The sequence below is a fragment of the Archocentrus centrarchus genome, chromosome 13, assembly GCF_007364275.1.
Source record: "Archocentrus centrarchus isolate MPI-CPG fArcCen1 chromosome 13, fArcCen1, whole genome shotgun sequence".
Lineage (NCBI taxonomy): Eukaryota > Metazoa > Chordata > Actinopteri > Cichliformes > Cichlidae > Archocentrus > Archocentrus centrarchus.
The window spans coordinates 20896564-20923065 of record NC_044358.1 but is presented as its reverse complement, the minus strand read 5'-3'; the positions used below and the strand labels follow the sequence as shown (position 1 = coordinate 20923065).

General features: G+C 40.6%; 2 protein-coding genes across 2 annotated transcripts; both read right to left on the bottom strand.

Moving 5' to 3' along the window:
* Nucleotides 1-1620: 1620 nt before the first annotated feature.
* Nucleotides 1621-7359, bottom strand: LOC115790989 (vacuolar protein sorting-associated protein 26B-like). Its single transcript, XM_030745044.1, has 6 exons — nt 6684-7359; nt 5952-6108; nt 4815-4979; nt 4322-4497; nt 4097-4239; nt 1621-2733 (listed from the first exon to the last, which is right to left on the bottom strand). Exons 1-6 carry the CDS (start codon nt 6904-6906, stop codon nt 2596-2598), a joined length of 1002 nt encoding a protein of 333 aa, XP_030600904.1. The 5' UTR covers nt 6907-7359; the 3' UTR covers nt 1621-2595.
* A 2876-nt stretch (nt 7360-10235) lies between these two features.
* On the bottom strand, nt 10236-26210 carry jam3a (junctional adhesion molecule 3a). Its single transcript, XM_030743458.1, has 9 exons — nt 25932-26210; nt 19103-19174; nt 18881-18994; nt 18526-18678; nt 16168-16370; nt 15367-15466; nt 11619-11745; nt 11460-11511; nt 10236-11369 (listed from the first exon to the last, which is right to left on the bottom strand). The coding sequence occupies exons 1-9, from the start codon at nt 25993-25995 to the stop codon at nt 11334-11336; spliced, it is 921 nt and encodes a 306-aa protein (XP_030599318.1). The 5' UTR covers nt 25996-26210; the 3' UTR covers nt 10236-11333.
* Nucleotides 26211-26502: the final 292 nt, after the last annotated feature.

Below are 26502 nucleotides of genomic sequence, written 5' to 3'. Positions count from 1 at the left end.
TTCTATTTTAAAGAAGCCAGTTTCTGATTTGTTTTAATCAATTTTGGCTTCTATTAAAATGCTCATGAGTGCCCATGGTGTACTTTAATGTCTGCCTTCTTTATGCAATGCCTGCATAAAGAAGAGTGTGAATGGCCAGAAAAAATGATTTGCCATGCCAGGTTTCCGTCTTGAACTTGAGATTGGCTTTAAGCCTTACATCAGTCAAGTTCAAGGTCATCTTCTTGGACACCTCCAAATATTTTCCGAGTGGGACTCTCTGAAAGTCCCTTTCTGACCACTTAAACTGTGCCCTTACTAAGGGCCTCATGGATCAAACCAGTTTGTCTGTTTTTCCTGACTGAACTGAATTTGTGCAGATAATTGCTATAAATGAGAGCTAGATATCCAGCAGGTGACTGAGGAGTTTGAAGTTAATGAAGTCCACAGTTTCCGAGCCCAAAGGCAGCTCGTCAGGTTAGGAGACCACTTTTCACCGTAAATTTGTTCACCACAGCAGTGCTGAGTTCTGCTGTGACTTCCCGAGGCACCTGAATGACAGTGTTCAGAGAAAAAGATCTGACCTCCTGCCGGCTCAGAGCTCACAGACAACTACACTAGCACAATCTTCCCCCGGACCACTCGTCAAGTCTGGCTCAATCTTGAATTGTCCACTTTCCAAAAATGAAAATCAAGTTGAAGGATCAATATTTTTACACACTGGAGGAGATTCAGTAGCCATTGCTGAGGCTCACACATCTGGATCGTGCTGTGAACCGTCCAGAGGTGGACAAGACCATGGCCTTGAGTAAGAGATAAACCAAATTTAAATCAGATAAGGCTTTTGATTTTCACTGGCCTGTTCTTGGAATCTTTGGATCACACTTCCCGTTAGGCCCCAGCTGCTGCCTGGGATCTACCGGGGATCTCTCTTTAACATCCCACTACTGAATGGTAAAAACCCTCCAAACACAACTGTTTGAACATCTGTGTGCAGCGCAGAGAGAGTGTCACAGACAGCGATTACGAGCAAGACGACAGCTAGTTTGCGGTGCTGGAACAGAACCCGTTTTTCAGCCGAGCACCGAGTGAGATCACTGTGGAAAAAGCGCTGAACGGTTCCAGCACCGTGTCAGAGGAAAAGGAGCTACAGAAACCAGCTAAACCAAAGCACAGGGTATCTCTCCCCTGTGGCAACTATATAATAAACACTAGGGATGTAAAAAATGAATATGTGATCCAGCAGAAGTTGCTACAGCTTGCAGTGAAAGAATTTTTCAATGAGGCTGGTGCATTTCACTTGGTAAGCGTTTGCTCTTGGATCCGTGTGCTTGAAGCACACTATGATGATGTCAGACTTTGTCGTGCATCCTCCGTTACCTGGACTGCTTAAACATCAGCTCCACAGCAAGTCACAAAGGTTGTTATTCATCATATAAACAGCTCGCAAGTCAGTTTATTCTATGCCGTTGAGATAGCTGCTCTTTTTTGATACATGCACCCAACATTTCTTCTGATTTTCTTTTCATAAATTCTCCTATAATAAAATACAAACCCACTCAATTTGATATTTAAAAAAAATAAGTTCATCCCATGATTCAGTACCTTGTAGAACCAAGAAAACCACATCAGAGGTTTTTATTCATTTGGCATCAATTTATTTGACTTTTGGGAACAAGAAGTAATCGAGTAGCATTTTGCAAAAGATAGTTCTACTGTAACTTTCTCTGGTTAAAAGACTAAAATTATGTTAGAGGCAGGAGGATTCAATTAGCTTGATACACGTAGGCACAACTTTTTTAAGTCTCTAATAAAGAGGATACAGAAGATTTCATACTATCAGACCTCAACACAAACACTTTGACACCCTTTCCTAACACCACTGGAATGCTGAGGTAAAGCTTATGGACATGAAACATCATTTTGTCGCACTGTCTACCGGATAGTCAGTGTACACGAGCTGGAACAGGATAACAGGTTTAACTGGCCTTATTTACAGATTTAAAAATAAACGTGTGGATTAATACTTTAGCTCTCTCGCTCAAACAGCAGCAAGAGATTAGAGCTTCCACTTCCATCCTTTTTCTCTCTTTTTTTTTTTTTTTTGTGGAAACACAAAATGAGAAAAATGTGTTCAGCAAGGTAAAGCAGTGCAAAGTTATCTCAGATTTCTTGACCTTACAACAATGTTAGGAATGCATTCATTAACTGTGGAATGTCAAGATATACTTCGTGATCATTCATTTGAAATAATAAGAGATTAGAAATCAATTGATCCCAAAAGTGTTAGAACGTAACGAACAGAAGGCTTAAAAATTCAGTTTCACATGGTTTTACCCAGTGAACTTTGAGACACGTGTTTACTTTGAAAAAAAACAAAATGCATGAATGAGGAAGGACAGGACCAGCAGCCTGAAGCCCCTCTGAATGCCTCATGCAAACTGTTTCATAGTTCACACAGTTTTACCGTACGTCGGTCTCCCTTCTTCCTCCCTTTACCAGCAACAGCAGCTACAAATGAAACCGCTGCCTCTCCAGATGTTGTACAGTTGACACGTACCTCCCACCACCCCAGTGCAGACCCCTTGTGAGTCTTGTGAGAGGAGGGAGGCAGTTCTACCCGCTCTCCTCCTTTGCAGCCTGTTCCAGTGCGCTCTCCGAAGCAGCCGATCCCTCGAACCTCTGAGAGGCGATGGCAGCCTGGTGAGACATGCTCTTCCTCACCACATCCCCTTTCCTCCACAGTGTGATTTCCTACAGGGGAGAGAAATGAAAACATTTCAACATTTAGGCTTACTGATGTAAAATAAAGACAAGTGTAAGAGTGGCTCAGCCCGCAACTGCTAAAAGAAGGAGAAAGCTGAAGAAACAAGCACAGAGTTTCTAATTCTCAAACACGAGGTATAAATAATTTTAGCTTTTTGGCACAAATGAGACATAAACCACTAAAACTGACATTTACTCATTATCCTATTTAGTGAAAGACTGAAATGAAATTGCAACAAGAACATGAGTATTATGCGTACACAACTTCTTATATCAGTTCCTGTTGGCACACTGAATTTGAAGATTGCTTTTTAATTACATGCAGAGTTGAGTTCTCAAGGAGGAAGAGTATAAAATTAACATAATGAATTGCCAAAAATTGTATGAACATATGAAGCCTCTGAAAGATCACAGTGGGACTTTTTTTTCCCCAGAGCAAAAACATATGCAGTTCCTCAAACACACACAAAAAAGGCAGAGCTCTACAATGATACCGCATCATGTACTGCATTTAAGAATGGATATTGATAAGATTTTACTGATAGCTTTGTGTCCAGGTCTGATTCTTTATTGACTCCTGATCAATTTTCACCTACACAGGTTTTTGGCACCAGTGCAGCAGGTCTATTATCTCTTCAGCTCCACTACCAGGAGTCTGATGCAGTTATTTTGCGAAACAGAGAGGGAAGGAAAAAAAAAACATGTTAGCACTGGTAAAAAGGTACTGATATATGATTTGGATGGAATTTAGAACAGAACCAGCTGGAGCCCGCTCTCAATTCCCACCTCTCATTATGCAGTAGCTGGTTGTGACTTACAGTCAGAATCACTACACCCTCAGCTGTATCTGTCAGACCCGCATTTAGAAAACGAACTACAGGAGCAGGATCACCAGCTTTCATAGTGAAACAGGCTGCAGCTGTGATTAAAATGGCAGCCTTGGAACCACACTGACACCGTGGCTGTCAGAACGCTTAGGTTATTACAATCATGGCTGTGACACGTTTGTTTTAATGGCTGTAGCACAGATTGACTGCATGCAGTAGTTTTGTGTTCGCAGTGACAGCTGGAGGCTGAGCTTTGTCTTGCTGGAAACAACATTGACACAAGTGAACTACAGAAGCAGTCGCAATCAGAAGCACATCCATCCACAGCTGCACTAATGTCAGCCAGGCAGAGCAACTGCAGCTGTGCCCACATCCAGCAGCTGGATACTGTTTGAGAGCGGCCTTTCATAATGACTAATAAGCACCAAAAAAAAAAAAATCACATTTATGTGGATGTTTTTAAACTACTAATGTAGAAGATTCAGAAAGATTTAAAAACGCTGACATTTTACTTCCATTCGTACCTGCTGTTTGAAGTAGCGTCTCTCCTCCTCATCGATCAACACCAGGTTCAGGTAGTAGCGCACGGAGAACTTCTTGTTGATGTCTCGCATGGTGGGGGTCAAATCATAACCAGCCAGAAATAATCGGATGGGAATGGACTCTCCTGAAATATTAAACACACTCTTAGAGACTAACCAGTGTTTGCTTTGTGTGACTTGTTGAAAATACAAATAAGTTTTGTTTACCTCTGACCGGCGCTCCATCCATGATCTCGTACTTGGCAATAGTGTCATTTTCATGGTAAACGCTCGGGCCTGTACCCGTCGTCTCACGTTTGATGATGTCAATCTCCATGTGTTTTATTTTAATCCTCACCAGCAGGAAATAAATTTTTCCCACAATTACATCTTTCAGATGGTACCTGAAAAAAAAAAAAAAAAGAAAGAAAGAAAAACAGAGACACAAAATGAGAACAAGGTCTGGATCACACTTTTAGTTTGACAGTTTCATTTCATTAAATTTGATAATAAATTAATCACCTTTGGCAAAAAAGAAAATCACTGGTTCAGTTTTTAAAATGCAAATATATCTGTGATTTTAACAAGGATGTTCATACTGATACTGTATAAATCTTTTTCACTCTTATATAATATTACACAGCATTTCACAGCAATTCACTCAGGAGAAAAAAAAAAGTGAATGACAATGGTTTGTTGCTGCCCTGCAACAGCCCCTTACTTCGATTTGTTATACTCAAACTCAATGTGGAGGCAGTCCTCAATTCCAACTTCCATTTTAATAGAGGAGTTGAGCTCAGGGTAGGTGCTCAGCGTGTGGACCACAATGTCCATCTCTTTAGTGATGTCGTTTAGTCTTCTTATCACTGTGGCACGCAGAAAATATCTGAAAATTGAGTAAACACTGAATAAAAAATAGTGCAGTTTCCACCTTATTAGAAAGCCACAAATATACACTAATCGGCCACAATATCAAATCCACCCGCCTATCCTATCGTCTGCTGCATCCACCTCGTGACACGGACTCAACAGGACTTTTGAAGTGTCCTGTATTTTGCAGTGGATTGGATATTTTTCCAGCACAGCTAAAGCTGGAATATGGGGGCCTTAAAAGGTTCCGAGTATTCGTGAATAATTCACTCTGACAGAGTGTATTATCCTGGTGGAAGGGGACAACAGTGGAATGCCATAAAGGCAGAATGGTTGATGAACAATGAAATAATGCCAGGACCCAGGAATTCATTGCTCAGCTCATCACACTTCCTCTGCCTGTCTGCCTTCTTCCCAAAGTTCATCCTGCTGCCACCTCTTACCTAGGTAAATGCCCACCATCGTCCATTGCTCTTCCGACTGTGATGCTGCCACATTCATTTGCAGGCATCTTTGGTGGTCTACAGGGCTCAACATGGTTACTCTGATCAGTCTTGACACATTCCAATTATGGAGGGGATTAAAGTTTCCAGCATTTTCTGTTCATTCTCCATAACCATTAACAAAGCCTGACCCTGTCGCTCATTCGCAGTTTTGATAGGTACTCATCACTGCATACAAGGAAAACCCCACAGTACCCATTGTTTGGCCAGAGTTTGGCCCTTGTCAAATGTCTGCAACACATCTCAAATAGTCACAGCTAACTTGTCACTCCTTGATGGGTGTCACTGTAATGAGACAATGTTATTCACTTCTGCTGTCAGTGGTCTAAATGTTTTGGCTGAGGAGTATTCATGTACTGCAAGTCAAATGTGGGCAACAAAAAGCTTAAAAAATGCTCAGTTTAAGTGTAACTACATGACACACAGGTTAACAAGTAACCCGCTCACTTTCCTGCCTACAAATGACAGTAAATGTTCAAACTTACCTTAGCTTGACATTCTGGCCTGTGTAGGACTCGTAAGGTTTCTCAACATGAGTGAATTCAAAGTCAAAGGTCTGGGACTGAGTTATTTCACCAGGTCTTGCGAGATCTTTCACCAGGGAAACAAATTCATGATGGTTTCCTCTGTCGTAATACAGCTCTAGAAAAACAGGAAATAAATTATTTAAAAAAAAAAAAAAAAAAAAAAAACGGCTGCATTGAGAAAAATATACTGCGTGATTTTGGATAAAATGTGACCCTTAATAAGAAGATTTGATATTTGATTTTTAGTGGCCAGAATGACATGCTCTGTGATTTTTACCACTCAAGTGAGTTATATGAAATTTCCTTCTTAAAAGCCCTTTCACAAATGTAACACTCAACTGGAGACTGTCCCTGTTACTTACAATCTCACTGCAGGAGCTAGTCCTTTTAGAAAAACTCCAGCTGCTGCTGATTGAAGACACTAGAGAGTAGATCTCAGGCGATCTAGAACAGCTCTGCACAGGTGTAATATATGGCCACATGTTTCTCCTGTATTAATGCCTTTCATGTCTAATATAAAGCACTGTGTACCGTCTCCTGCACAAATGAATGTGAGGTTTATTTCAAAGTTAAAAACTGAAACTGTGTCTTGTTTTATTGTTGAGAGATGTCCCCATGCTTCTTCGACCCAACGGGTAGAAGGTAGAAACCTGTTTCCACAGAGTATGAGCCGCTGCTATTTTTACATACCTATTTGTCCCACAAATTCAATTTTGATACCGTGGTGCTCCAGCCTCTTCCCGGGGTTCTTCAGCGTCACATTCACCTTTCCGCTGACAGTCTCACCGTCGTAGAAAAGAAAGTATTTATCTTTCTTGCCATCTTCAGTTTTGTGTTCAACCTTCTTCCTCGTTTCGGCGTCATTCAGGACAACATCGATTTCTGCGCTTTGTCCAAAACTGAAGAAACTCATTATAACGCTCCGTCCGCGCTCTTATCTCAGCGCAAGTTAAACGTACTTGTTAGCACCCTGTGAACCTGCTAATGTTTCAAAGTAGAAAACAAGGGCACGATAAGGCCTGCAGGGGTGCGCGAACTCGGCTGCTTCTCAGGGTACAAATCTGATTTCTGTTAGACATCAAAAAAGTCTCAAGATATGTCACAGAAATCTCCACACGAGCTACATGTCAAGCAAAACTAGCAATTCGATGGCAAAACGCACAGTGATATAAAAGGCCGTTTCTTTCTGCTCTCCGCTGCTGAACCTTAATGTTATCGATAAACAGGCTGCGGCAGCGCCGGATCAGTCTGCCGTTCACACAGAGCTCGCCGCGTAAATGTATCTTACATGTTTGTTTTCTGTGGAGAAAACGGTAAACGCTGTCAAACAACCAGGATGTAACATCAGCTTCTGCTACCTGCGTTAGCTGAACTACTTCCGGGTGGCGTTTTTTCACAGTAAAAGCGGGGTGGGGTGGGGGGGCCAGTCGCTTTGGTCGCGGAGGGTAAAACTAAACTGCAGCGACCTGAGTGTTTAAAGAAAAGGAATACAAATAAATTACAATAAAATATTAGACTCGTGCATTTAAATTGTACAAAAGCTTGTAAATGTTTTCCAAACATGTTTCAAGTAACAATTGACAAAACATTTAAATAATCAAAAGTAAATGTATGCAGTTGAGCTTTTTTTCCTTTGTAAAATCTTATGTATCTGCTTCTCATCATTATTATTATTATTATTATTATTATTATTATTATTATTATTATTATTAATTAGTATGCAGTGTAGTTAAGTGATTTTGTGTGTGTGAGAGATAATCTATGGGTACATATTAACTGTATTTAGATTAGATGAATGGATATGTGTAACTGTATATGTCTGTTTGCATACATATGCAGGTAAAGGCATGAATGTACATGGAAGATGAATACTGCAATCATTCATTAGACAGGAAAGAGGGATAGGATCATATAATTTTATACTTTTTCCTACTTCTATTAGAGCATAAAATCTGAGTCTCACGCACAATCAATGAATATATTGGCTATCATATTTTGGTTTGTTTTTGTTTGTGTTTACCAACTACAGATTGTAGGTTTTTTTAATGTTTGAAAAACATTTATCTATCTATGGAGCGAGTGGAGACGAGTGTTGGAGTGACTGGTGACAGAAGGATAGCAGCAAGAGTGATAGGGAAGATTTACAAGATGGTAGTGGGACCTGCTGTGATGTATGATTTGGAGATGGTGGCACTGACAAAAAACACCGGAGGCTGAGCTGAAGGTGGCAGAGCTGAAGATACTCAGATTTTCACTGGGAGTGACCAGGATGGACAAGTTTAGGAGTAGGTACAGTACCAGTCAAAAGTTTAAACACACCTTCTAATTCAGTGGTTTTTCATTATTTAAAAATTGTCTGCATTGCAGATTAATACTAAAGTCATCCAGACTATGAAGAAATACGTATGGAATTATTTAGTAAACAAAAAAGTGTTAAACAAACCAGAATATGTTTTATATTTTAGATTCTTCAAATTAGGCACCTCTTGCTTAGATTTCTCAGTCAGATTTATGAGGTAGTCACCTGGAATGGCTTTCAGTTCACAGCTGTGCCCTCTTAATGTGTTTAAGACCATCAGTTGTGTTGTGAAGAGATAGAGTTGGTATACAGTGAACAGCTCTATTTGAGTAATGTTCTAATCCATATTATGGCAAGAACTACTCACCTAAGTAAAGAAAACAACAGTCCATCATTACTTCAAGAAATGAAGGTCAGTCAATCTGAAAAATTTCAAGAACTTTGAAAGTATCCTCAAGTGCAGTTTCAAACGTTAAGATGAAACTGGCTCTCATCAGGATCGCCCCAGGAAAAGAAGACCAAGAGTTGCCTCTGTTCCAGCACCCCAGGTAAGAGCCCACCTAAACGCTTCACAGAGTTCAAGTAGCACACACATCTAAACATCAACTATTCAGAGAAGACTGCACGAATCTGGACTTTATGGTCGAATTGCTGCAAAGAAGCCATTTCTAAGGAGGAGAAGAATGGCTTGGGCCAAAGAACACAAAAAATGTACATTAGACCAGTGGAAATCTAAATTTGAGATTTTGGTTCCAAACGCCCTGTCTTTGTAAGACACAGAAAAGGTGAGTGGATGGTTCCTACATGTGTAGTTCCCACCGTGAAGTACGGTGGAGGAAGTGTGATGGTATGGGGGTGCTTTGCTGGAGGCAATGCTGGTGATTCAAAAGCATTCTGCAGCAACATGCCATCCCATCTGGTTTGTGCTTAGTGGGACCATCATTTGATTTTCAAGAGGACAATGACTCCAAACACACCTCCAGGCTATGTAAGGGCTATTTGACCAAGAAAGAGGGTGATGGAGTGTTGCGTCAGATGACCTGGCCTCCACAGTTACCTGATCTAAACTCAGTTGAGATGGTTTGGGATGAGCTGGATGGCAGAGTGAAGGCAAAGCAGCCATCAAGTACTCAGCACCTCTGGGAACACCTTCAAGACTGTTGGAAAACCATCTATATATCATTATCAGCAGTAGTAGTACTGAATTGTACTTTTATAAAATTGTCACAAAATAAAACAAGATCTTAATGTATTTATTAACTGTCATAAATGTACTGCAGTATAGTTCCCTCTAAAATATCGTAGAATTTAAAGTGTAAAGCAGCAATGAAGAGAGAGAAACTTAGTAAATGCATTCGTTTCACTGCTTTTAAATACAATTCAAACACTTCCTTTTGATCTACTCAACTGTTTTGAAGGAGAAAAGTACTCACAAATACCCTATAAGCTACTCTTAAGAAGGAGATTAAACAACAAAAATCCTTCTAGAAGCAACATCATAATGTCTCTGACAAAGTATAAATAGCTAATCTCAGCCATGCTTAGCCAGCAACATTTGAAGTACTGCTTACACTTTATGATAGATACAAATACAATTTGCCACTAATATGTACACTATTGAATGCACAACCTTTTCTGTATTAAAAGTATTTTTACAGTGTGGTATTGCTACTTGTCAATGAGCAAAACATCGAAATACTTTTATTGTGAAACACATAAACAAGCTGTGCCAAAACCACTGTGTGAATGTTTGGTATTCTTCAGATTTTCACTCCTGCACTTGTTTTTACAGAAACATTTTTTCTTCTTTAGTGTTTTAGTTTGTGCATGATTTTCCCTTTACTACACAGAAATCATGTTTATGTACGTAACACTTCCATCTGTATACTTTTCCATTAATCATCCCGATATCTCATTCAAAGAAAATATTTGAGACTCCAAAATTACAGTTGAAATATATTTAATAGTAACAAAATAACATTAATATATAACATTAATATCAAATGAACAGTGGACATTGTACAACAGTTCCTGAGTTGTTACACAAATCATTGACACTAATGTCTGAAATGACACACTGTTGTTACTGACAGGCTCAACACCGCGAGTACACACTGAACAGTGAATGCTGTAAATTGATTTCCAACAAACAGTTTATTGCAAATTTACAATAAGGTATGGAGTGCTATGCATTCAAAATAAAAGATCGAAAAGGTATATTTATATATGTTTGTATGTACATTTATAATACTGAGTCAAACCTGGACAATATGTCCAATGCTCACAAAATAATTCTTAAAGCACAAAAGGTCACTTATACACAGAAACAGCACTCCAAGAAATCATCAACACCACCTTTATAGTACATATTGAGTTTGCAGCATAGTGGAATATATGGTGTTAAAATTCACGCTATAATCTGTACTTGTACATGTTTTTTTTTCATTTGTAAATATAGTCAAAGGCTGTTGAATTGTGCCTATAATCAGCCTTTTGCAGTCTGCTACTTATTGCCTGTTTAACTACAGTATGTACAAAAACCTGTTTCGACTCCTCTGCGTGTGAAACAAACTAAGAACATGTTTGTTTATCCCGTGAACAAAGATGGAGTAAACAATTTACGCACACTGTAAAAAATTCAAGAGCTATAAAAGAGGACTTGTCCAAAAACAGTGAGGGAATGTAGTTTACAGTAACTCTCGTGATGACACTGTGATATAAACATCAACGTCCACAGCTCTTAAATGGTTTTATTGTACAGGAGCTTTATGAGTATAAAATGAGGAGAAAATGTAAAAAAAAAAAACCAAATACTTTAATGTAATTTAATACCAATAGAGAAAAAAAATCTGTGGCATTATAAAACTCAACAAAGTGCCACAAAATGATATTAAAATTACTTTGGCAAGTTGGCTGATTTGATTTTGATGTGCATCAGAGAATAATGTGCCATGTTAGACTCCAAACCTTACCAACTGGAGCATCATTGTTGCAAGTTAACTTAAGTTGTTGCTGTTACATCACATCCTCCGCCTCAGCTGTCAAATAACGAAGGAAGACTTGTGGCGGAAATGACCCTGCCAAAAACAGGAAGCAGAAAATTACTATAAAGAGCCTTTTTTATTGCATATGACATTCAATAAAAGCTGCGTGCTTTGCAGGTTTACCTCGTCTGCATCTCCATATTCAACACTATTGTTCTGTGCAGGCCAGTTATAGCTGAAATAAAGTGAAATACAGAATAAATAATTAAAAAAAAAAGATGCAGAATTCAGGATTTTATATTAGTCCTGCTGTCCTTCTCCAGAGCTGCAGACTGTACTCACTTTTCATTGTGGCCTTTTTTGTGGAAGCATCCACGTCTGAAGGAATGACAAATGGAAACAGCCAAGCATAAGAATGCAACCACAGCACCAAAAACCTTGAGGAAAATCCCCAGGATGTCAACGTCGTCTGCAACAGGATGCGGAGAAGAGCTCGTAAGAGAGTTATGTGACCTGAAACATATCGTTGCCTAAAACCATGTAATGTATTACCATTTTTATGTATATTTTGTGTATTATCCAAAGTGTTAAAATCATCACTTAACTGTTATTGGCTTAGATGATGATAAGAAGAAGAATTTAACATTCATTAAATAAATCAACTTAAGATACCAGACACTTTCTCTGTCAGCCGATCACATTAAGAGAGCTTCAGATGGATAGACAGTATATGCTCTTGGTTATGAATGGAACAAAGTAACTAATTTTGACATTTCATCACAAAAATAAAAAGAACAAATTAGATTTTTATATATGAATTACATTGAATTATTTGTGCTTTTTCCCTTTTTGCTATGTTTACTACAAAAAAATTATAAAAAATGATCAACTCATGCAACAAAATGAATCCCTATAGTGTAATAAAATCTTGAAACTGTGTGGGCAGCTGCTACATCCTTTCTGCTTCATGTTCTGGCTGCAGAATATGCTGTCACGGGCACGTTAGCATATCAGGGACATTGGTGTCTAACACTGTTGCTTCACAGCAAAGTGCTGGGTTCAAACTGACCTGGACGGCTGGAGCTTTCCTGTGTCCACTTTGCTTGCAAAGGGATGATGCTTGGTAGGGTGAATTAGTTTCTCTCTGCTGCCTCCAAATGGCAGTTATAAACATAAAGTATGCTTGGCCTTCAAATACATTATATTGCCAAAAGTATTCACTCACCCTGAGTTGCTGTTGGGAACAACAGCAACTCAGCCATGAAGTGGTAGGCCACAGTGGCGGTTTCTGATATGGGCGACATGGGCAGCCGCCCAGGGCGGCATTTCATCTAGGGCGGCATGAGCGCCCCCCTCCCCCCAACGCATTGCGCTCGCCGCAGCAACGCCTACCGCACTACGCCACTTGTGGGGTAATGGGCGCCCTCTGCTTGCTGTGTATTGCATGTAGCTTTCTGCCATGGTCAGACAGGTTGTAACAGAAGAAAAAGGGCAGGCGGGGGATTCTCTCTCTGTCTCGCTGTCACTGCTTCACTCGATCGTCACACACACAGCGCTGCCCCGCCCCCTTCTCCTCTCAGCCTGGGGTGCGAGTCGAGTGAAGCGGTGATGGCGTGAGAGTGAGACTGTCAGCCGGGTTCATTCATTCATGCCTGTACAGTTTGGGCCTGGTTACAGCCAACAGTAACCGCTGAATTATAAATAAAGGTGACTTTTGCTGGCAGTCTCTCGCCAAACCTTTCATCCTCACGGACACTGCCATATCAAGATTAACGCGAAGTGTATGTCCTAATATTGAAAAGTTTTGCGAGATCTCGCAAAAGTAACTCAGGATCTCGCAAAACTTTTGCGAGATATGCAAAACTGACTCTTTTTTTTTTTTTTTTCCTCCCATGTTCCACAGAATGAATCTGTGCGTCTAATAAAATTAGATGCACACAACTGATAGAACACAAAGCCCATTTCATTTATAATACTGTAAATATGGTCATTAAATCACAGTATTTGTGTGAACCCGAATCCTGATAAAAAAAATAACACAAATACGAATCTAGACAGTTTGGACAAATGTTGGTGGATGGCGCAGTGTTGCCAGATTGGGCAGCTTGTGAACACATTGGGGTGGAATATTATATAGATATTTCTATATAATTATAAAATTATATAGATATATAATTTTACAATAAAAACTTCCTAAAAACCTACCAAATATGGTGAAAAGCAGCCAAAATTTTAACAAGTTACCCAAAGCTTGTATATTTAAATATATATCACACCTGGTGCTATTAACATGAGTTTCAGTGGAGGTTTTGTTGTGTTGGGCTGGCAACTGTCAGTCAGATCTGACAACCCTGGGGATGGGCGGTGGTGGTGGCGAATTGTGGCAGATGGAAAGGAAAAGGTCAAAGCCATCAGGTGCACAGTTTAGGAAAAAGAGAAAAGAAGAAGAGGAGAAACAAGCAAAGATAAAGGTAAGCAGAAGCTGTGTAATATTTCAGTTTCTTCCATGTTTTTTCAAATAAAAATTTAAAAGAAATTCTGAGTGTGCCTGTGATGGTGGGGGGACCTTCTGTTAAAGCCTGTCTGTCAGACCATGGCAGAAAGCTACATACACCACACAGCAGTCGCTCATTACCCCCCCAAGTGTAGTAGTGCGGCGATCGCTATTGTGTGTGTGTGTGTGTGGGGGGGGGGGGGGGGGGGGGGGGGGGGGCGCCGGCAGGGATGCTCGCCCAGGGCGCCAAACAGGCTAGGACCGCCACTGGTAGGCCACATACACACAGTACACAGTGGTCTCCAACTTTCTGCAGAGTCAGTCGCTACAGACCTCCAAACTTGATGTGGCCTTCAGATTAGCTCAAGAACAGCATGTAGAGAGCTTCATGGAATGGCCATGTCTGAGCAGTTGCATCCAAGCCATGTGCAATACAAAGTGTCAGTTGTAGTGGTGTAAAGCACGCCACCACTGGACTTTAGAGCAATGGAGATGTGTTCTCTGGAGTGATGAATCACGCTTCTCTGTCTGGCAGTCTGATGGACGAGTCTGGGTTTGGTGGTTGCCAGGAGAACAGTACTTGTCTGACTGCATTGTGCCAAGTGAAAGTTTGGTGGAGGGGGGATTATGGTGTGGGGCTGTTTTTCAGGAGTTGGGCTCGGCCCCTTAGTTCCAGTGAAAGGAACTCTTAATGCTTCAGCATACCAAGACATTTTGGACAATTTCATGCTCCCAACTTTGTGGGAGCAGTTTGGGGATGGCCCCTTCCTGTTCCAACATGACTGCACACCAGTGCACAAAGCAGCTCCATAAAGACATGGATGAGCAAGTTTGGTGTGGAAGAACTTGATTGGCCTGCACAGAGTCCTGACTTCAACCTGACAGAACACCTTTGGAATGAATTAGAGTGGAGACTGCGAGCCAGGCCTTCTCGTCCAACATCAGCGTCTGACCTCAAAAAAGTGCTTCTGGAAAAATAGCCAAAAATTCCTATAAACACACTCCTAAACCTTGTGGAGCGCCTTCCCAGAAGAGTTGAAGCTCTTATAGCTGCATAGGTGGGCTGACATCATATTAAACCTTATGGATTAAGAGTGGGATGTCACTCAAGCTCATATGTGTGTGAAGGCAGACAAGTGAATACTTCTGGCTATATAGTGCAGTTTATATAATACTTTTGTGGGAACACTGGTGCTTGGGGAAAAATACAAAATTACTGTCATGTTTGCTTTTTGTTTCACAAAAATGTTGTATGGTTTTGTTGTTTCTCTTGTTTGATTTAAAATGTGCCTATTACTGTGTGTATATTCCTTCCTGTATGTGTGATTCATGCAAGTGAGTTTCCAGGTCTTCATGCCTGCAGGAAGGTCATGTGGCTTAGAACCTGTCTGTCTGGTGACGTCTGGGATGCTGCTTCGGCCGTCTATCCTGTCTGTGTTCATATGTCTTAGCTTCCACCTGTATTGTCTGTATTACCCGTTTACCCAACTTGTTTCTAAGATCTAACCACCAAATTCAAGAGTCATCCTGTCTGATTTTGCTTTTAAGTTAAAGTGCTGTCTACAAAGCTGCTTTGCTAGTGTGAATGTCACTCACAGACTTCCATTATTTGTGGGGGACACTGTGCATGTCCTGCATCATTCTTTGCCTGGCAGTAGTACTCCCCCGCGTCCTCCTTCCTGACCCTTCGAAATTTCTGTGAAGACATTTTTAGAAAGCTGTCAGTGCACTGACACACAGCTGAACTGTCAACAAAAGGATGTCTGGCTGTGGATAAATATTATGACATTTTGGCCTTCAGATGGATATACAAGCTGCCTTTAATACTGCTGTAACATTTTAGATTGGAGGCCATCGCATTACGTTTCATAACATGGTTACATTTCTGGCAAATGTTAAACGTTTACCTCGGAACACATCAGCTTGGGTTTAAATGCAGCATTATCCTCGTTCCATATGCCAGGTTTTGGTTAAGTGCCCTTACTGGCTGTCTTAAAACACAGGGATTAATCCTGCTATAAGTCATCCGATGCTTAAGGTTTTATTTAGATTAAGCGGGTAACATTTACATTAGATAAGCTCTGACAGAGAATATTTGCACTAATGAGCCCTGTCTACAAACAGAACAGCCAGCCAAGGAGAATAAGTTCATATCTACTAATTCAATTTCAATTCAATTCAATTCAATTTTATTTATATAGCGCCAAATCACAACAAACAGTCGCCTCAAGGCACTTTGTATTGTGGGTAAAGACCCTACAATAATACTAATGTAATAATAATTAATACTGAGTGCTGCCAAGCTTCTAGAGATATTTTGCACAGACAATAAAAACTGAAACCATCAAGTTATAAATTTAGCAGTAACAGATAAGGCTGTGCTTGTCTCTTTTGTACCAGGCCTCCGGTGTCGGGGTTGATGCTGTAGGAAGAGTTGGCAAGTTTCGCACTGTTTTTGGGATCCTGAGGAAGCTCTTCATTGTTGTGGAACCAGCGGTAGTGAGGAGCGGGAAAGCCCTCATTCTCCAGACATCGCAGCTCTGTTGATGTTCCCACCGTGACGGCCTCTGGAACACTGCACCGTGGTACAACAGGTTTCACTGCACACAAGCACAGACTCACATCAGTCTACTAACGTATAGCATTTACACAGCCTACTGCTGAAAATGATACTGTTATTTACTTCATTTCTCCAGAAACTTTAGACAGTTCTATTTTTGTAGAGTATTTAATGAATCATTTAGTCCATAAAATACTGAAATATGCAAGTAGGTGGCTCTTGTGTAACAGACAAAAATAATAGTCTGGCGTTGCAGACTATATGTTTTTTCTTTCTTGCAGAGAGCTGAGAAGACTGATACTACTGTAGCAGGACAGAGGTGCATCATCTCATTGTGGGTGATTGTGTGTGTGGGCCAAATGCTGTGATTTTTGTGGGTTGACTGAATGCAGGTGTGTGTGCTGCCACTGTGTGGTGTATTTATGTCCACAGACTCAACATAAAAGATGGACATTTGATGGGTATCACCTATACTGACTTCTTCACCTTAACATCTTGGTGTTTTGAAACTGGTTGTAATGAGCGAGGGATCTGAGAAACCGGGGAATGATTCACACTCACTTTTCAATCACAGTTTAGCCAAGACCTAAATTATATCCTGCTTTATTGTCTATTTTAGTCTTAACGAGATCATAATTTACAGAATTAACAACATGTTGTGTTAGCTAGGATTTAAAAGTAGTAATTTAAGTCCATAAACCCATCAGGAAATTGTTTACTGAGCTCATAGATCAAGTGAACAGTAGGTGATTTTTTCATAGACTCCAAAACAATTTCCTGGCAACTCAAAGAGTCGCAACCAGCTGGTCACTAGAAAGAATACAGGTTTAAAGTGCATCCACACTGGCTTCACTTTCAATACCCACAGGATATGTCCATAGAGTCTATGGTGCAGTTTATTCAATTCAGTTTTATTTATACAGTGCCAAATCACAACAAACACTTTCCTCAAGGTGCTTTATATTGTACTGTAAAGACCCTACAATAATGCAGAGAAAACCCCAACAATCAAAACGACCCCCTATGAACAAGCATTTGGCGATAGTGGGATGTAAAAACTCCCTTTTAACAGGAAGAAACCTCCAGCAGAACCAGGCTTAGGGAGGGGCAGCCACCTGCTGTGACCAGCCTATTGCAGCGTAGCTAAGGGAGGGTTCACAGTCACCTGATCCAGCCCTAACTATAAGCTTGATCAAAAAGTTAAGTTCTAAGCCTAATTTTAAGAGTAGAGAGGGTATCTTTCTCCTGAATCCAAATTGGGAGCTGGTTCCACAGATGAGGGGCCTGAAAGCTGAAGGGCCACAGGTCGGATGGTAACCTGCACCACAGCCATGTGCTGTGCATGGACACCTGCTCACCCACCAAGCCACCCTGGCACCCCCATTCTAGTTTTAAGTAACTAACCATTTGACACACAGAGCAGGAAAGTGTGGGAGGGATAGAAGAAGCCATGCTGTTAGTGAGTTGGCAGAGAGCGAAACTAATAGCTACGCTAAGCTAGTAAATGCCTAAAGATACCAAGAAAGCAGAGAGTGTGCTTTGAATAAAGCACGTGAAGATTACACTATGAAATAAGTAGTTATTTAGAGATTTATAATTAATCAAGCGACACAAAAACACCAGTGTGTGCTGTAACAAGAAGTGGTACAATACTGCAGTGAGAGTGCCACCAAATGACCAGGACCACTGCAGTGTATATACAGGCAGTAGTTCTACCAGTTTTTTGTGTGTTTCTCTGTGTTCAGCCTGGGGTCTGCTCCAGGCTCTGTCTAAAGACAAGTCTGTGGCTCCCTGAGGTGAAGTGTGTTCTCAGCCATTGTATGGTGGCAATGAGAACTGTCATCAAGTGATACGTAAAGTTAAAGCTGGAATTGTTATAACATCGCCACAAGCCCCAGATATCCCAAGTGATTTATGCAAGTGGGTGTTAAATGGTTCTGATTGTTGTCCCAGCAGGCCACTAGCTTAATCTACCAGCACCTCAAAGGCAACAGCTAGATGAATGGCAACCTCACAGTGACAGCAGTCATGAGTGTAGCTTTATATTTCAGGAGTAATTGCGTGTAACACATAAAACCATTCTATTGTAACAACTGCCACATATTCTAAATATTATTATGTATGTTGTATAGATATGCAGTGACTTTTAGCCAGTAATGGGCAAATCAGTGATGTAGTATCTCTGTTTTCCATACCTCTTACTGCAAGACTAATAAGTATTTCATCAAAGTCCCTTTGATCATCGATGGCGGCCACCTCGCAGCGGTACTCCGCAGTGTCTGATCGGGTGGCGTTGAAGATCAGAATGTTGGCTGGCTCTCTGAGCTGTGCTCTGTTCTCCAGGTCCCCTTTTGGAGAGAGAGAAAAACACTTTACAATTGCTCATTCAAATACACAGCGTGACTTCACGGCTTGAAAACAGAACTCTGAGCCAAGGTCTTTCAAGGTAGCATTCATTCAACTGAGCCTTGAGTACTGAGACTTTGCTTTGAAACGCTGGGCTCTACTGGCTGACGGGTTTCTCTAAAAGACAGTCTCCAAGAAGTTTACCTGCTATCTTGTTTTGAAAGTACACATAACTGGGGACACCGTTTTTAATCTTTTTCCACTCAATCCTTGGGTTGTTTGTTGAGATGGACTCAATTAAGCAAGTCAGTTCGATGGCTGGGAAGAAAACAGAGCACACGAGAGCGTGAGAGAGAGGCAGGCAAAATCTGGAAAAAGAAATGGTACTTTGGTTAAATAGGTTAGAGTGATTTTCAAGCAACTTACGCTCAAACTCATTTGCCCACACAATTTTGTCCGTGGTCCGGAGGATTACCCCGAGTGATGATGGAATGTGACCTTCAAAAAAAAAAAGAAGAGAGGCACTAAACGCTGAGTAACCCTGATTGCACATGCAAGCATTTTCATTAGTAGACATTATCAACTGGGCACGCTGCCCGATAAACAATGGATTAAGCCGACAAATACAAGGGACATGTGTGCAGCACACATGTTTATTGGACTCCTAGTAGAAATATCCTGGCATCAACATTTAACTTGAATCCTTTGTGGGGTTTTATTGGATAATAATGGGACTTGTGATGAATCGTTGAAAGAGAAAGCTAGATGTAAATGATAATGAAAGAAAGCAGAGACTTAAAACAGAGGACTCTGGAAATATTTGGATAGTGACCCATTTTTTTGTTGTTGCAGTTGTTGTCAGTTTTAATCCTGCGCAAGATGAAATCCAGACTGAGAATGCAGACAAGAGCCAAAGTCACTTTAGCTCACTTACTAAGGACCAGCAAAGCTCTTGTAATAATTTGCAGGACAGAACAAAAGGATTTGTGTTTAGTACTGCAGTGCAGCCGTGTCTGGCAAAGTAAATGACGCATAGGCTTTAGTCACTAGTAAACATGACAGTTGCTGGTTGACTTTAGATCACATTGGTTATATTAGAGCATTGGTAGAGCGGTTAGCACAGGCCAGTTCACAGCAGGAAGGCTCCACATTCAAAACATTACCTGTATATAAAAGATGGATGTAGCCATGGAAACCTCCCTTGAAGCTTGAAGGCTCAAGCTCAGTATTTCAGAAAACCCTCAAAAAACATTCAGAACTGAACTGAGGCACAGCCTTACTGCAAGAGTTGCAGCCCTGGTTAGCGACCGGTAGCGTCACAGCATCTCTGAACTGGGAGGTGCCGTTGTTCATTAATAAAAAACTAATAATTCACTTAACCAACTAATATCTGTGGTGCCAACTAGCAAGAAGAGGAATGTTTAAACGTCTAGGCAAATAGCTGCATGCATCTCTAGTAGCAACTTCAGAAGCAAGTATAACTTGTTGTTTTCAAAAAGACATGAAACTAAGGACTGAAAACGTGAATTCTTCAGGAAAATGTTTACTGAGATCATAGACAAAGAGCAGTTTTCCCACAAACTTCTATACGCTCTGACTTCTTTTTGCAACCAGGAGAAAATAATGGAAAAAGAATGGATGGAGATTTGAGGTTGACAATGTTAAGATCTGTCCAGGGACAACAGATGAAAAATAGCCTTTTGGCTAATTCTGGTGCATTTACTATAATGTTAATTAATGTACACTGTCCCTGTCAAATAAAATAATTAAATAAAAATAAAGCAGATGCAGATTTCCCACTGGCTACACTTTTCAGGCCTGGCTGGAGATTATCTTCAACTTTTATATACAGTCTATGGGCTCCAAACTTCTGTGCGGGCTTTTCCTACACACTCCACCGACGTGCATGTCAGGTTAATTCTTAACTGGCTGTAGGTTTGAGAGTAAACCGTTCAACTGGGGTTGGCCCTGTAATTGTACACCGCAACTCCCCTCCAGTGACAGCTGGGATATCCTCTAGCCTTTACAGCATCAAATTGGTTATAGTTAATGGATGTATGGTCATATTAGTTAAACATAATAAGATATGACACAAAAAAAATGTTTTAATTTCTTTTAAGTAGTGATCTTTATACTGGAAACCATTCTGGGGACATAAACTACTTTAAAACATTAAGTTAAAAAGAATAAATCTTTGTACAAGGCAGTTTGGGATGATTGATTTCTGACAAAAAGCACAGTTGCTAGAGAGTGTTTGCATCACTAGTTCACTATGTGTCACATTAATGTAGATGACGATGTGCCTCTGAGGAATAGCTGGAAATGGTCAATGATGTGTCACCCAGTAGACCAGAAAGCCCCCAAGCTGTTTCAGTATTTGGTACAGTGTACTATTAAACATTTCCTCACTGAAAAAAAAACTGGTTACTGGTTTGGAGAAGGGATGTGCAGTTCATCTACTTAGCTGTAATAACACTTGTTTAAAAGACATGCACATTAAAAGATTACTAGATATCAATTTTTTAGTTTTTTTCCCGGGGTTAGGGCTACACTAATTTATACTGAGGTTGCAAAATAAATAATTTAGCAAAATCCCCAAACAAATCAAATCAGAAGCACAAGAATAACTTCACAGTGGGAATGAGCTTATATTTGAACCATACTTAATCAACCATCTTCACTCCCCTCTGGCACAAACACAACACATGAGACGCACTTATTTTAAGTTCAGTGCTTGAGTGAAATGCTGAAAGCAATCAGTGTTATTTTGCAAATGTCAGATTACAATGGCGAGAGGCAAAATTCACAAGTTTTGCTCAGTTTGGGCCAGCCGAATGCCAATTTAAGTGGAAAATACATTAATTTGGGGAAGAGACGGGTGTGCGGTGTGACATCAAATTAAGAAAATGTGAAAATTACTGCTCATTATACACAAATAATTCAGTGTGTCTTTGCTAAGGATAAATAAGTAGTTTTCTACCTTCCACTGGTACCCTATAGTCAACATTTTTTGTTCCAAATGCAGTAATTGCTGGGTATGCACACAGCGAACAGCACCCATGCTGAGTAATGAAGGCATTCATGCTCCCAGTGGGGGCAGCAGTTAGGGCTTCAGATGGAGGCCCACATTAGACAATAATAATCTGAGCCGCCCCTGAACACGACAAGACATCCCTCCTGTTTTCCTGAGGCATTGTGCACTCTGACTAACTCCGAGGGATTTAAGCAGCCTTGTTAGGACACGACTGTCCCCGAATTGTGACTTGGAGCCAAAGGGAGAGCAAGCATATAGCCTGGAAGTGATGAAAACATGGGTCCCACCAAAGCATCCGGTCTTATAAGCACAGCTGCGGACAGTGATGAGATCTGACTCCCAGGTCTCAGCTTCCGTCTCTGCTGCTGACTTTCCCACCCTGTACATCAAGGGCTATTTTTACCACAGCTGTGACTGGACATCCCGAGAGACACGAGGAAGGCCTGTGCAACCAAAGCTCCCTCGACATACGCATGTACCGACCCTTCAAAACGCCCTTTGAACTGCTTCTTCCAGAGCAGCGAGAGAGATACTTTCAGGAACAATATTAAAAAACAAAAAACCTCCTGCTCTTACTGAACTTTTAATTAAATCTGCAGCTGCGATCACACTCCAGACTCAAAGTATCACGTAACAAAAAAAAACAAGCACTTTGACCGTGTTATGGGTTGCAGCATAGCCGTGTGTGATGTGCTTTTCAAAGTTTACAGAAAACAGATTTGCGTGAGTTCATCTGTTTTCACAAGCATTGTGTAATGCTGACAAAATCCTCCTTGGACCCGCCTCCCACGGTCATCTGAACCAAAAATGAAAAACAAGTTTTTAGTTCTTATTTGCATTATACAACTGGGGTGAACAAAATTTAAAAATCAGTGTACCAGTTGTATAAGCAGGCACAGTGTTATTAAAGGTTTTTCTCATCTCTCTCACAAATAATACAAAATGTAGGACGTGGGAAAGAATAACCACAGTCAATTAACATGACAATGTATAACTAATTACTAATGCGAGCTTAAAATAAAAGCACACAGGCAACAATGTTTAGTGCCCCCCCTCCCGCCATCACACAATGCGGTCTGAAGAGAAGACAATATTTCTGAATTATGAAAATAATCTCAGCGCTTGCTGGAAAGCAAACAGGGGCTCATTTTTAATCCCTCTGTTATTGTAATGCAAAGACAAAGTAGGTCTATAGTCAGTTCTGAGAGAAACTGGCTTTTAAATAGCCACATTCAGCAATCCTCTTATGCTCTAAATATGAAAACAACCACCCGTCCCTGTCCCTGCAACAAAAGTTGTTGATCCAGTGAATCTATAAAAAGCTTTTTCCCAGACATTCCAGTGCAGTCGCAGCAAATATGCCAAAGACAGTGGATGGAGCGAGGAGGACCACTGGGGTTCGCAGCATACTGGAGTGACTGTGTAATGTAACAATTCAACACTCCAGTAGATTAGATTAAGGCAGTTATGTTGTTATAAGCACTGGAGGGAAATTAACTGTTCATTCAAGCTATAAGTGTGACACAATGATTGCAGCCCCCCCCCCGACAGATAAAATTCAGTGTCCTGATGAGGTACCAGACGGATAAAATATAAACTAAAAATATAGTTTATTTATCTCAACCTATAACAACACAGCTTGGATGAAGAAGACTAGCTCAGGAAATTAAATGTAATATTATAAAATATATCAATAAGGTAAAAACTAGACAAAAGGAGAACAATTAAATAGAAAATAAAGAATGAGCTCAGTGAGTAAAAATCTAAATAAAATACAATCAGGAGCTTAATAAGCTAAAAGTCTAACAAATAAATAAAGGTATTGTGGTATGTGGTGACAAAAATTTTTATTAATGGGAAAATATGAATGTTGTCAGCATTCCCATTTGATGAGGAACACGGATTCTGCTTCTCATATGTGAATATGGTGTGAATGTGGTTGTGTGTTTGGTGGTGGTGGTCAGAGGGGCCGTAGGTGCAAATTGGCAGCCACGCCTCTGTCAGACTGCCCCAGGGCAGCTGTGGCTACATCAGTAGCTTACCACCACCAGGTATGATTGAGGTGTGAATGAATAGTGCATGAAATTGTAAAGCGTCTTTGAGTGTCTAGAAAAGCGCTATATAAGACTAATGCATTATTATTATTAATATATGATTGTATATATATTAATATAATTGGGAACAAAACAAACAATCTGAGTGCATTTCTGCGCTCTGTGGGAAGTGTGAATGGATCATTTTGTTTTTAAGTCTATAGACAGAAAAATATAATAATTGTTCATGGATCAGTCATTCAAGAAAATAATCATTCAGTGCAGTTCTACCACAACAATTCACCAGCCACTTTATTAGGTACACCTTGCTAGCACCAGGTTGAACACCCTTTTGCATTCAGAATTGACTTAACTCTTCATGGCACAGACTCAACAAGCCTGTGCGAACTGTAGCCTCAGTTTCCTGTTCTTATCTGACAAACTGCTGCTGTAGCCCATCTGCTTCAAGATACATGTTTTGTGTTCAGAAATGCTCTTCTGCATACCTTGGCTGTAATTAGTGTTTATCCAAGTTACATTTGCCTTCTTATTAACTCGAAGCAGTCTGGCCATTCTCCTTTGACCTCTGACAACAAGGCATTTTCACCCAGAGAACTGCTGCTCACTGGATATTTTCTCTTTTTCTGACCATTTTTCTGTAAAACCTAGAGTGATGTGACACTGTGGGAAAAGCCCAGTAGATCAGTAGTTTCTGAAATACTCAGACCAGCACGTCTGGCGCCAAAAACCACGCCACGATTAGTAACTTAAATCACATTTCTTCCCCACCTTTCTGATGCTTGGGTTGAACTTCAGGAGGTCATCTTGACCATGTCTGCATGCCCAAATGCACTGAGTTGCTGCCATTTGATTGGCTGATTAGATATTTGAGTTAACTGGTGGACCTAACAAAGTAGCTGGTTAATGTATATATTACATGTTCCTGGTAAAGGTTCATTTTCTTGAGCATAAATCTCTTTTTTAAAAATTAAATGGCCAGAAATATCAGGGAAATGCATCAATTTATATTAAGTAAGGTAACAGAGATTCATTTGCTACCCAATGTTTTTTGTTTTTTCAATTTTTAAGCAACATATAGGAAAGAAAATGAAGGATGTAAGGATTAAACCCAATTTTCTCTACATCAGAACGAGGAGGAATCTATTTTTATCCTAACTTAAAATAATTCAGCTTTATGCATCAGTGTGCTCCAGTTATATGCATCATGAATCACAATATGCTAAATGCAAAACGTTCGAATAATGATTTGTTTTCATTATTCAAACATGACAGCAGCCTAAAGCTCAAGGTCAGAACATAAACTAAGTCGTGAGCTACAGTTACACACGGCATCAAAGAATCAGAAACAAAACTGGAGAGCATAACAAATGAATCTCTGCCTGTCATCTCTGCTTAGTCATTTGATTTAATGCTTGCAGAGCACCTGGGTGAAAAGTTCAACACTTAGTGGTGCACCCACCCGCAGCCAATTAGCCAACACCACCACCCAGCATCAGATGATCACCACAAATCTCTGGCTATTGCTGCTGCACATCAACTTCATTAACACAACCTCAACCGCTGACACCGATGCCCTCGACCTGCCTCACTAATGGCACCGTCATCAATCAGTCAATCACCACGTCATCAGGAGAGGTCAAACTCAAATAAAGCAGCCTTAGATATATGCTATGACTTATGGACAAAGCATTTTAAATGTAAATTATTCATAGGCCTGTGTTTCTCTCACCTCATGTCTCCACCATGTGGCTGCCGCTTTCTTTTATACTAAAGTAATATTTGCATTGTTTTATTCTGGAAATTTTCTGAGAGATAGTCGACAAGTAAACACACAATCTGTATGATTTCTACAATAAAGTACAAAAAAAAAAATCGTTAAATTCAAAACGCCAAGGATGCTCTGATATCTACGTCATTTTTCAGCTCGGATGTAAGGTTTGCTTAAGCGTTAAAAAAATATCCCACCGTTAATGAACTGACTGTACACACAGTAACGCTTTCTTAACGATTCCCAGCCTGTTTATATGTCAAGCTAACGTTAAAACGTCTGGTCCGGTCGCAGCGCTAACAGGACCTTCACAGCTCGGATTTAACTTAACGGTAGTCGCACCTCGCTGAGTGCGATTTGATAATAGCTTCGTGAATAGGGAGTGGAAAAAAAACTCACCTATGCTGCTGTAAAGCACAAAACAGGCTATGAGTCGCGCAATCGCCATCTTGCAGCGTATCATTTATCGGTCACAGCTGCACACACTCAGCACCTCTGAGAGGTAAGAGGAGGATGAGGGCACAAAAGACTGGTGGATGTTGCCATCGACGAGTTTCCATAGCTACAAGGGCTCCGTGTGGGGTTGCGCCCTGAACGCAGTCTGGCAGTCGGTAGGCGGAGCCAAACACGTCCTCCTCCTCCTCCTCCTCCATATACAATCAAACGCCACTCAATCCTGACCGTATGTTCTCGTGGGAAAAATGGCGACCTGCGCCCTCTAGTGGTTACATTTCTTTGTGGAACTGGACCGTAGGAAGGATTTGTTGCTTTAAAAAAAAGAATTATTCAAGTTCCACCTCATCAGCTAAAGTCCTGCAGAAACGCGTCTTAGAGTGTAAAAACAGGATTTTATAATTGCAGCTGTTGAAAATACAGATTTAAACATTGAGATCGAGATCACTTTTTCAGACTGGCAAACAGACACGTTGTCCATCCATCCATCTAAGCATGTGCCAGGGTAGATGCAGAT

What these genes read in the sequence shown, in the direction of transcription:
- LOC115790989 (XM_030745044.1), bottom strand. Translation starts at nt 6,906, where the DNA reads ATGAGTTTCTTCAGTTTTGGACAAAGCGCAGAAATCGATGTTGTCCTG. An exon ending in TTTGAGTATAACAAATCGAA is followed by an intron (nt 4,498 to 4,814) that starts GTAAGGGGCTGT and finishes TTTTTTTTTCAG; the next exon opens with GTACCATCTGAAAGATGTAA. An exon ending in GGATGGAGCGCCGGTCAGAG is followed by an intron (nt 4,240 to 4,321) that starts GTAAACAAAACT and finishes TTAATATTTCAG; the next exon opens with GAGAGTCCATTCCCATCCGA.
- jam3a (XM_030743458.1), bottom strand. Translation starts at nt 25,995, where the DNA reads ATGATACGCTGCAAGATGGCGATTGCGCGACTCATAGCCTGTTTTGTG. An exon ending in CTTTCAAAACAAGATAGCAG is followed by an intron (nt 18,679 to 18,880) that starts GTAAACTTCTTG and finishes TCTCTCCAAAAG; the next exon opens with GGGACCTGGAGAACAGAGCA. An exon ending in AAAAAAGGCCACAATGAAAA is followed by an intron (nt 11,512 to 11,618) that starts GTGAGTACAGTC and finishes ACTTTATTTCAG; the next exon opens with CTATAACTGGCCTGCACAGA.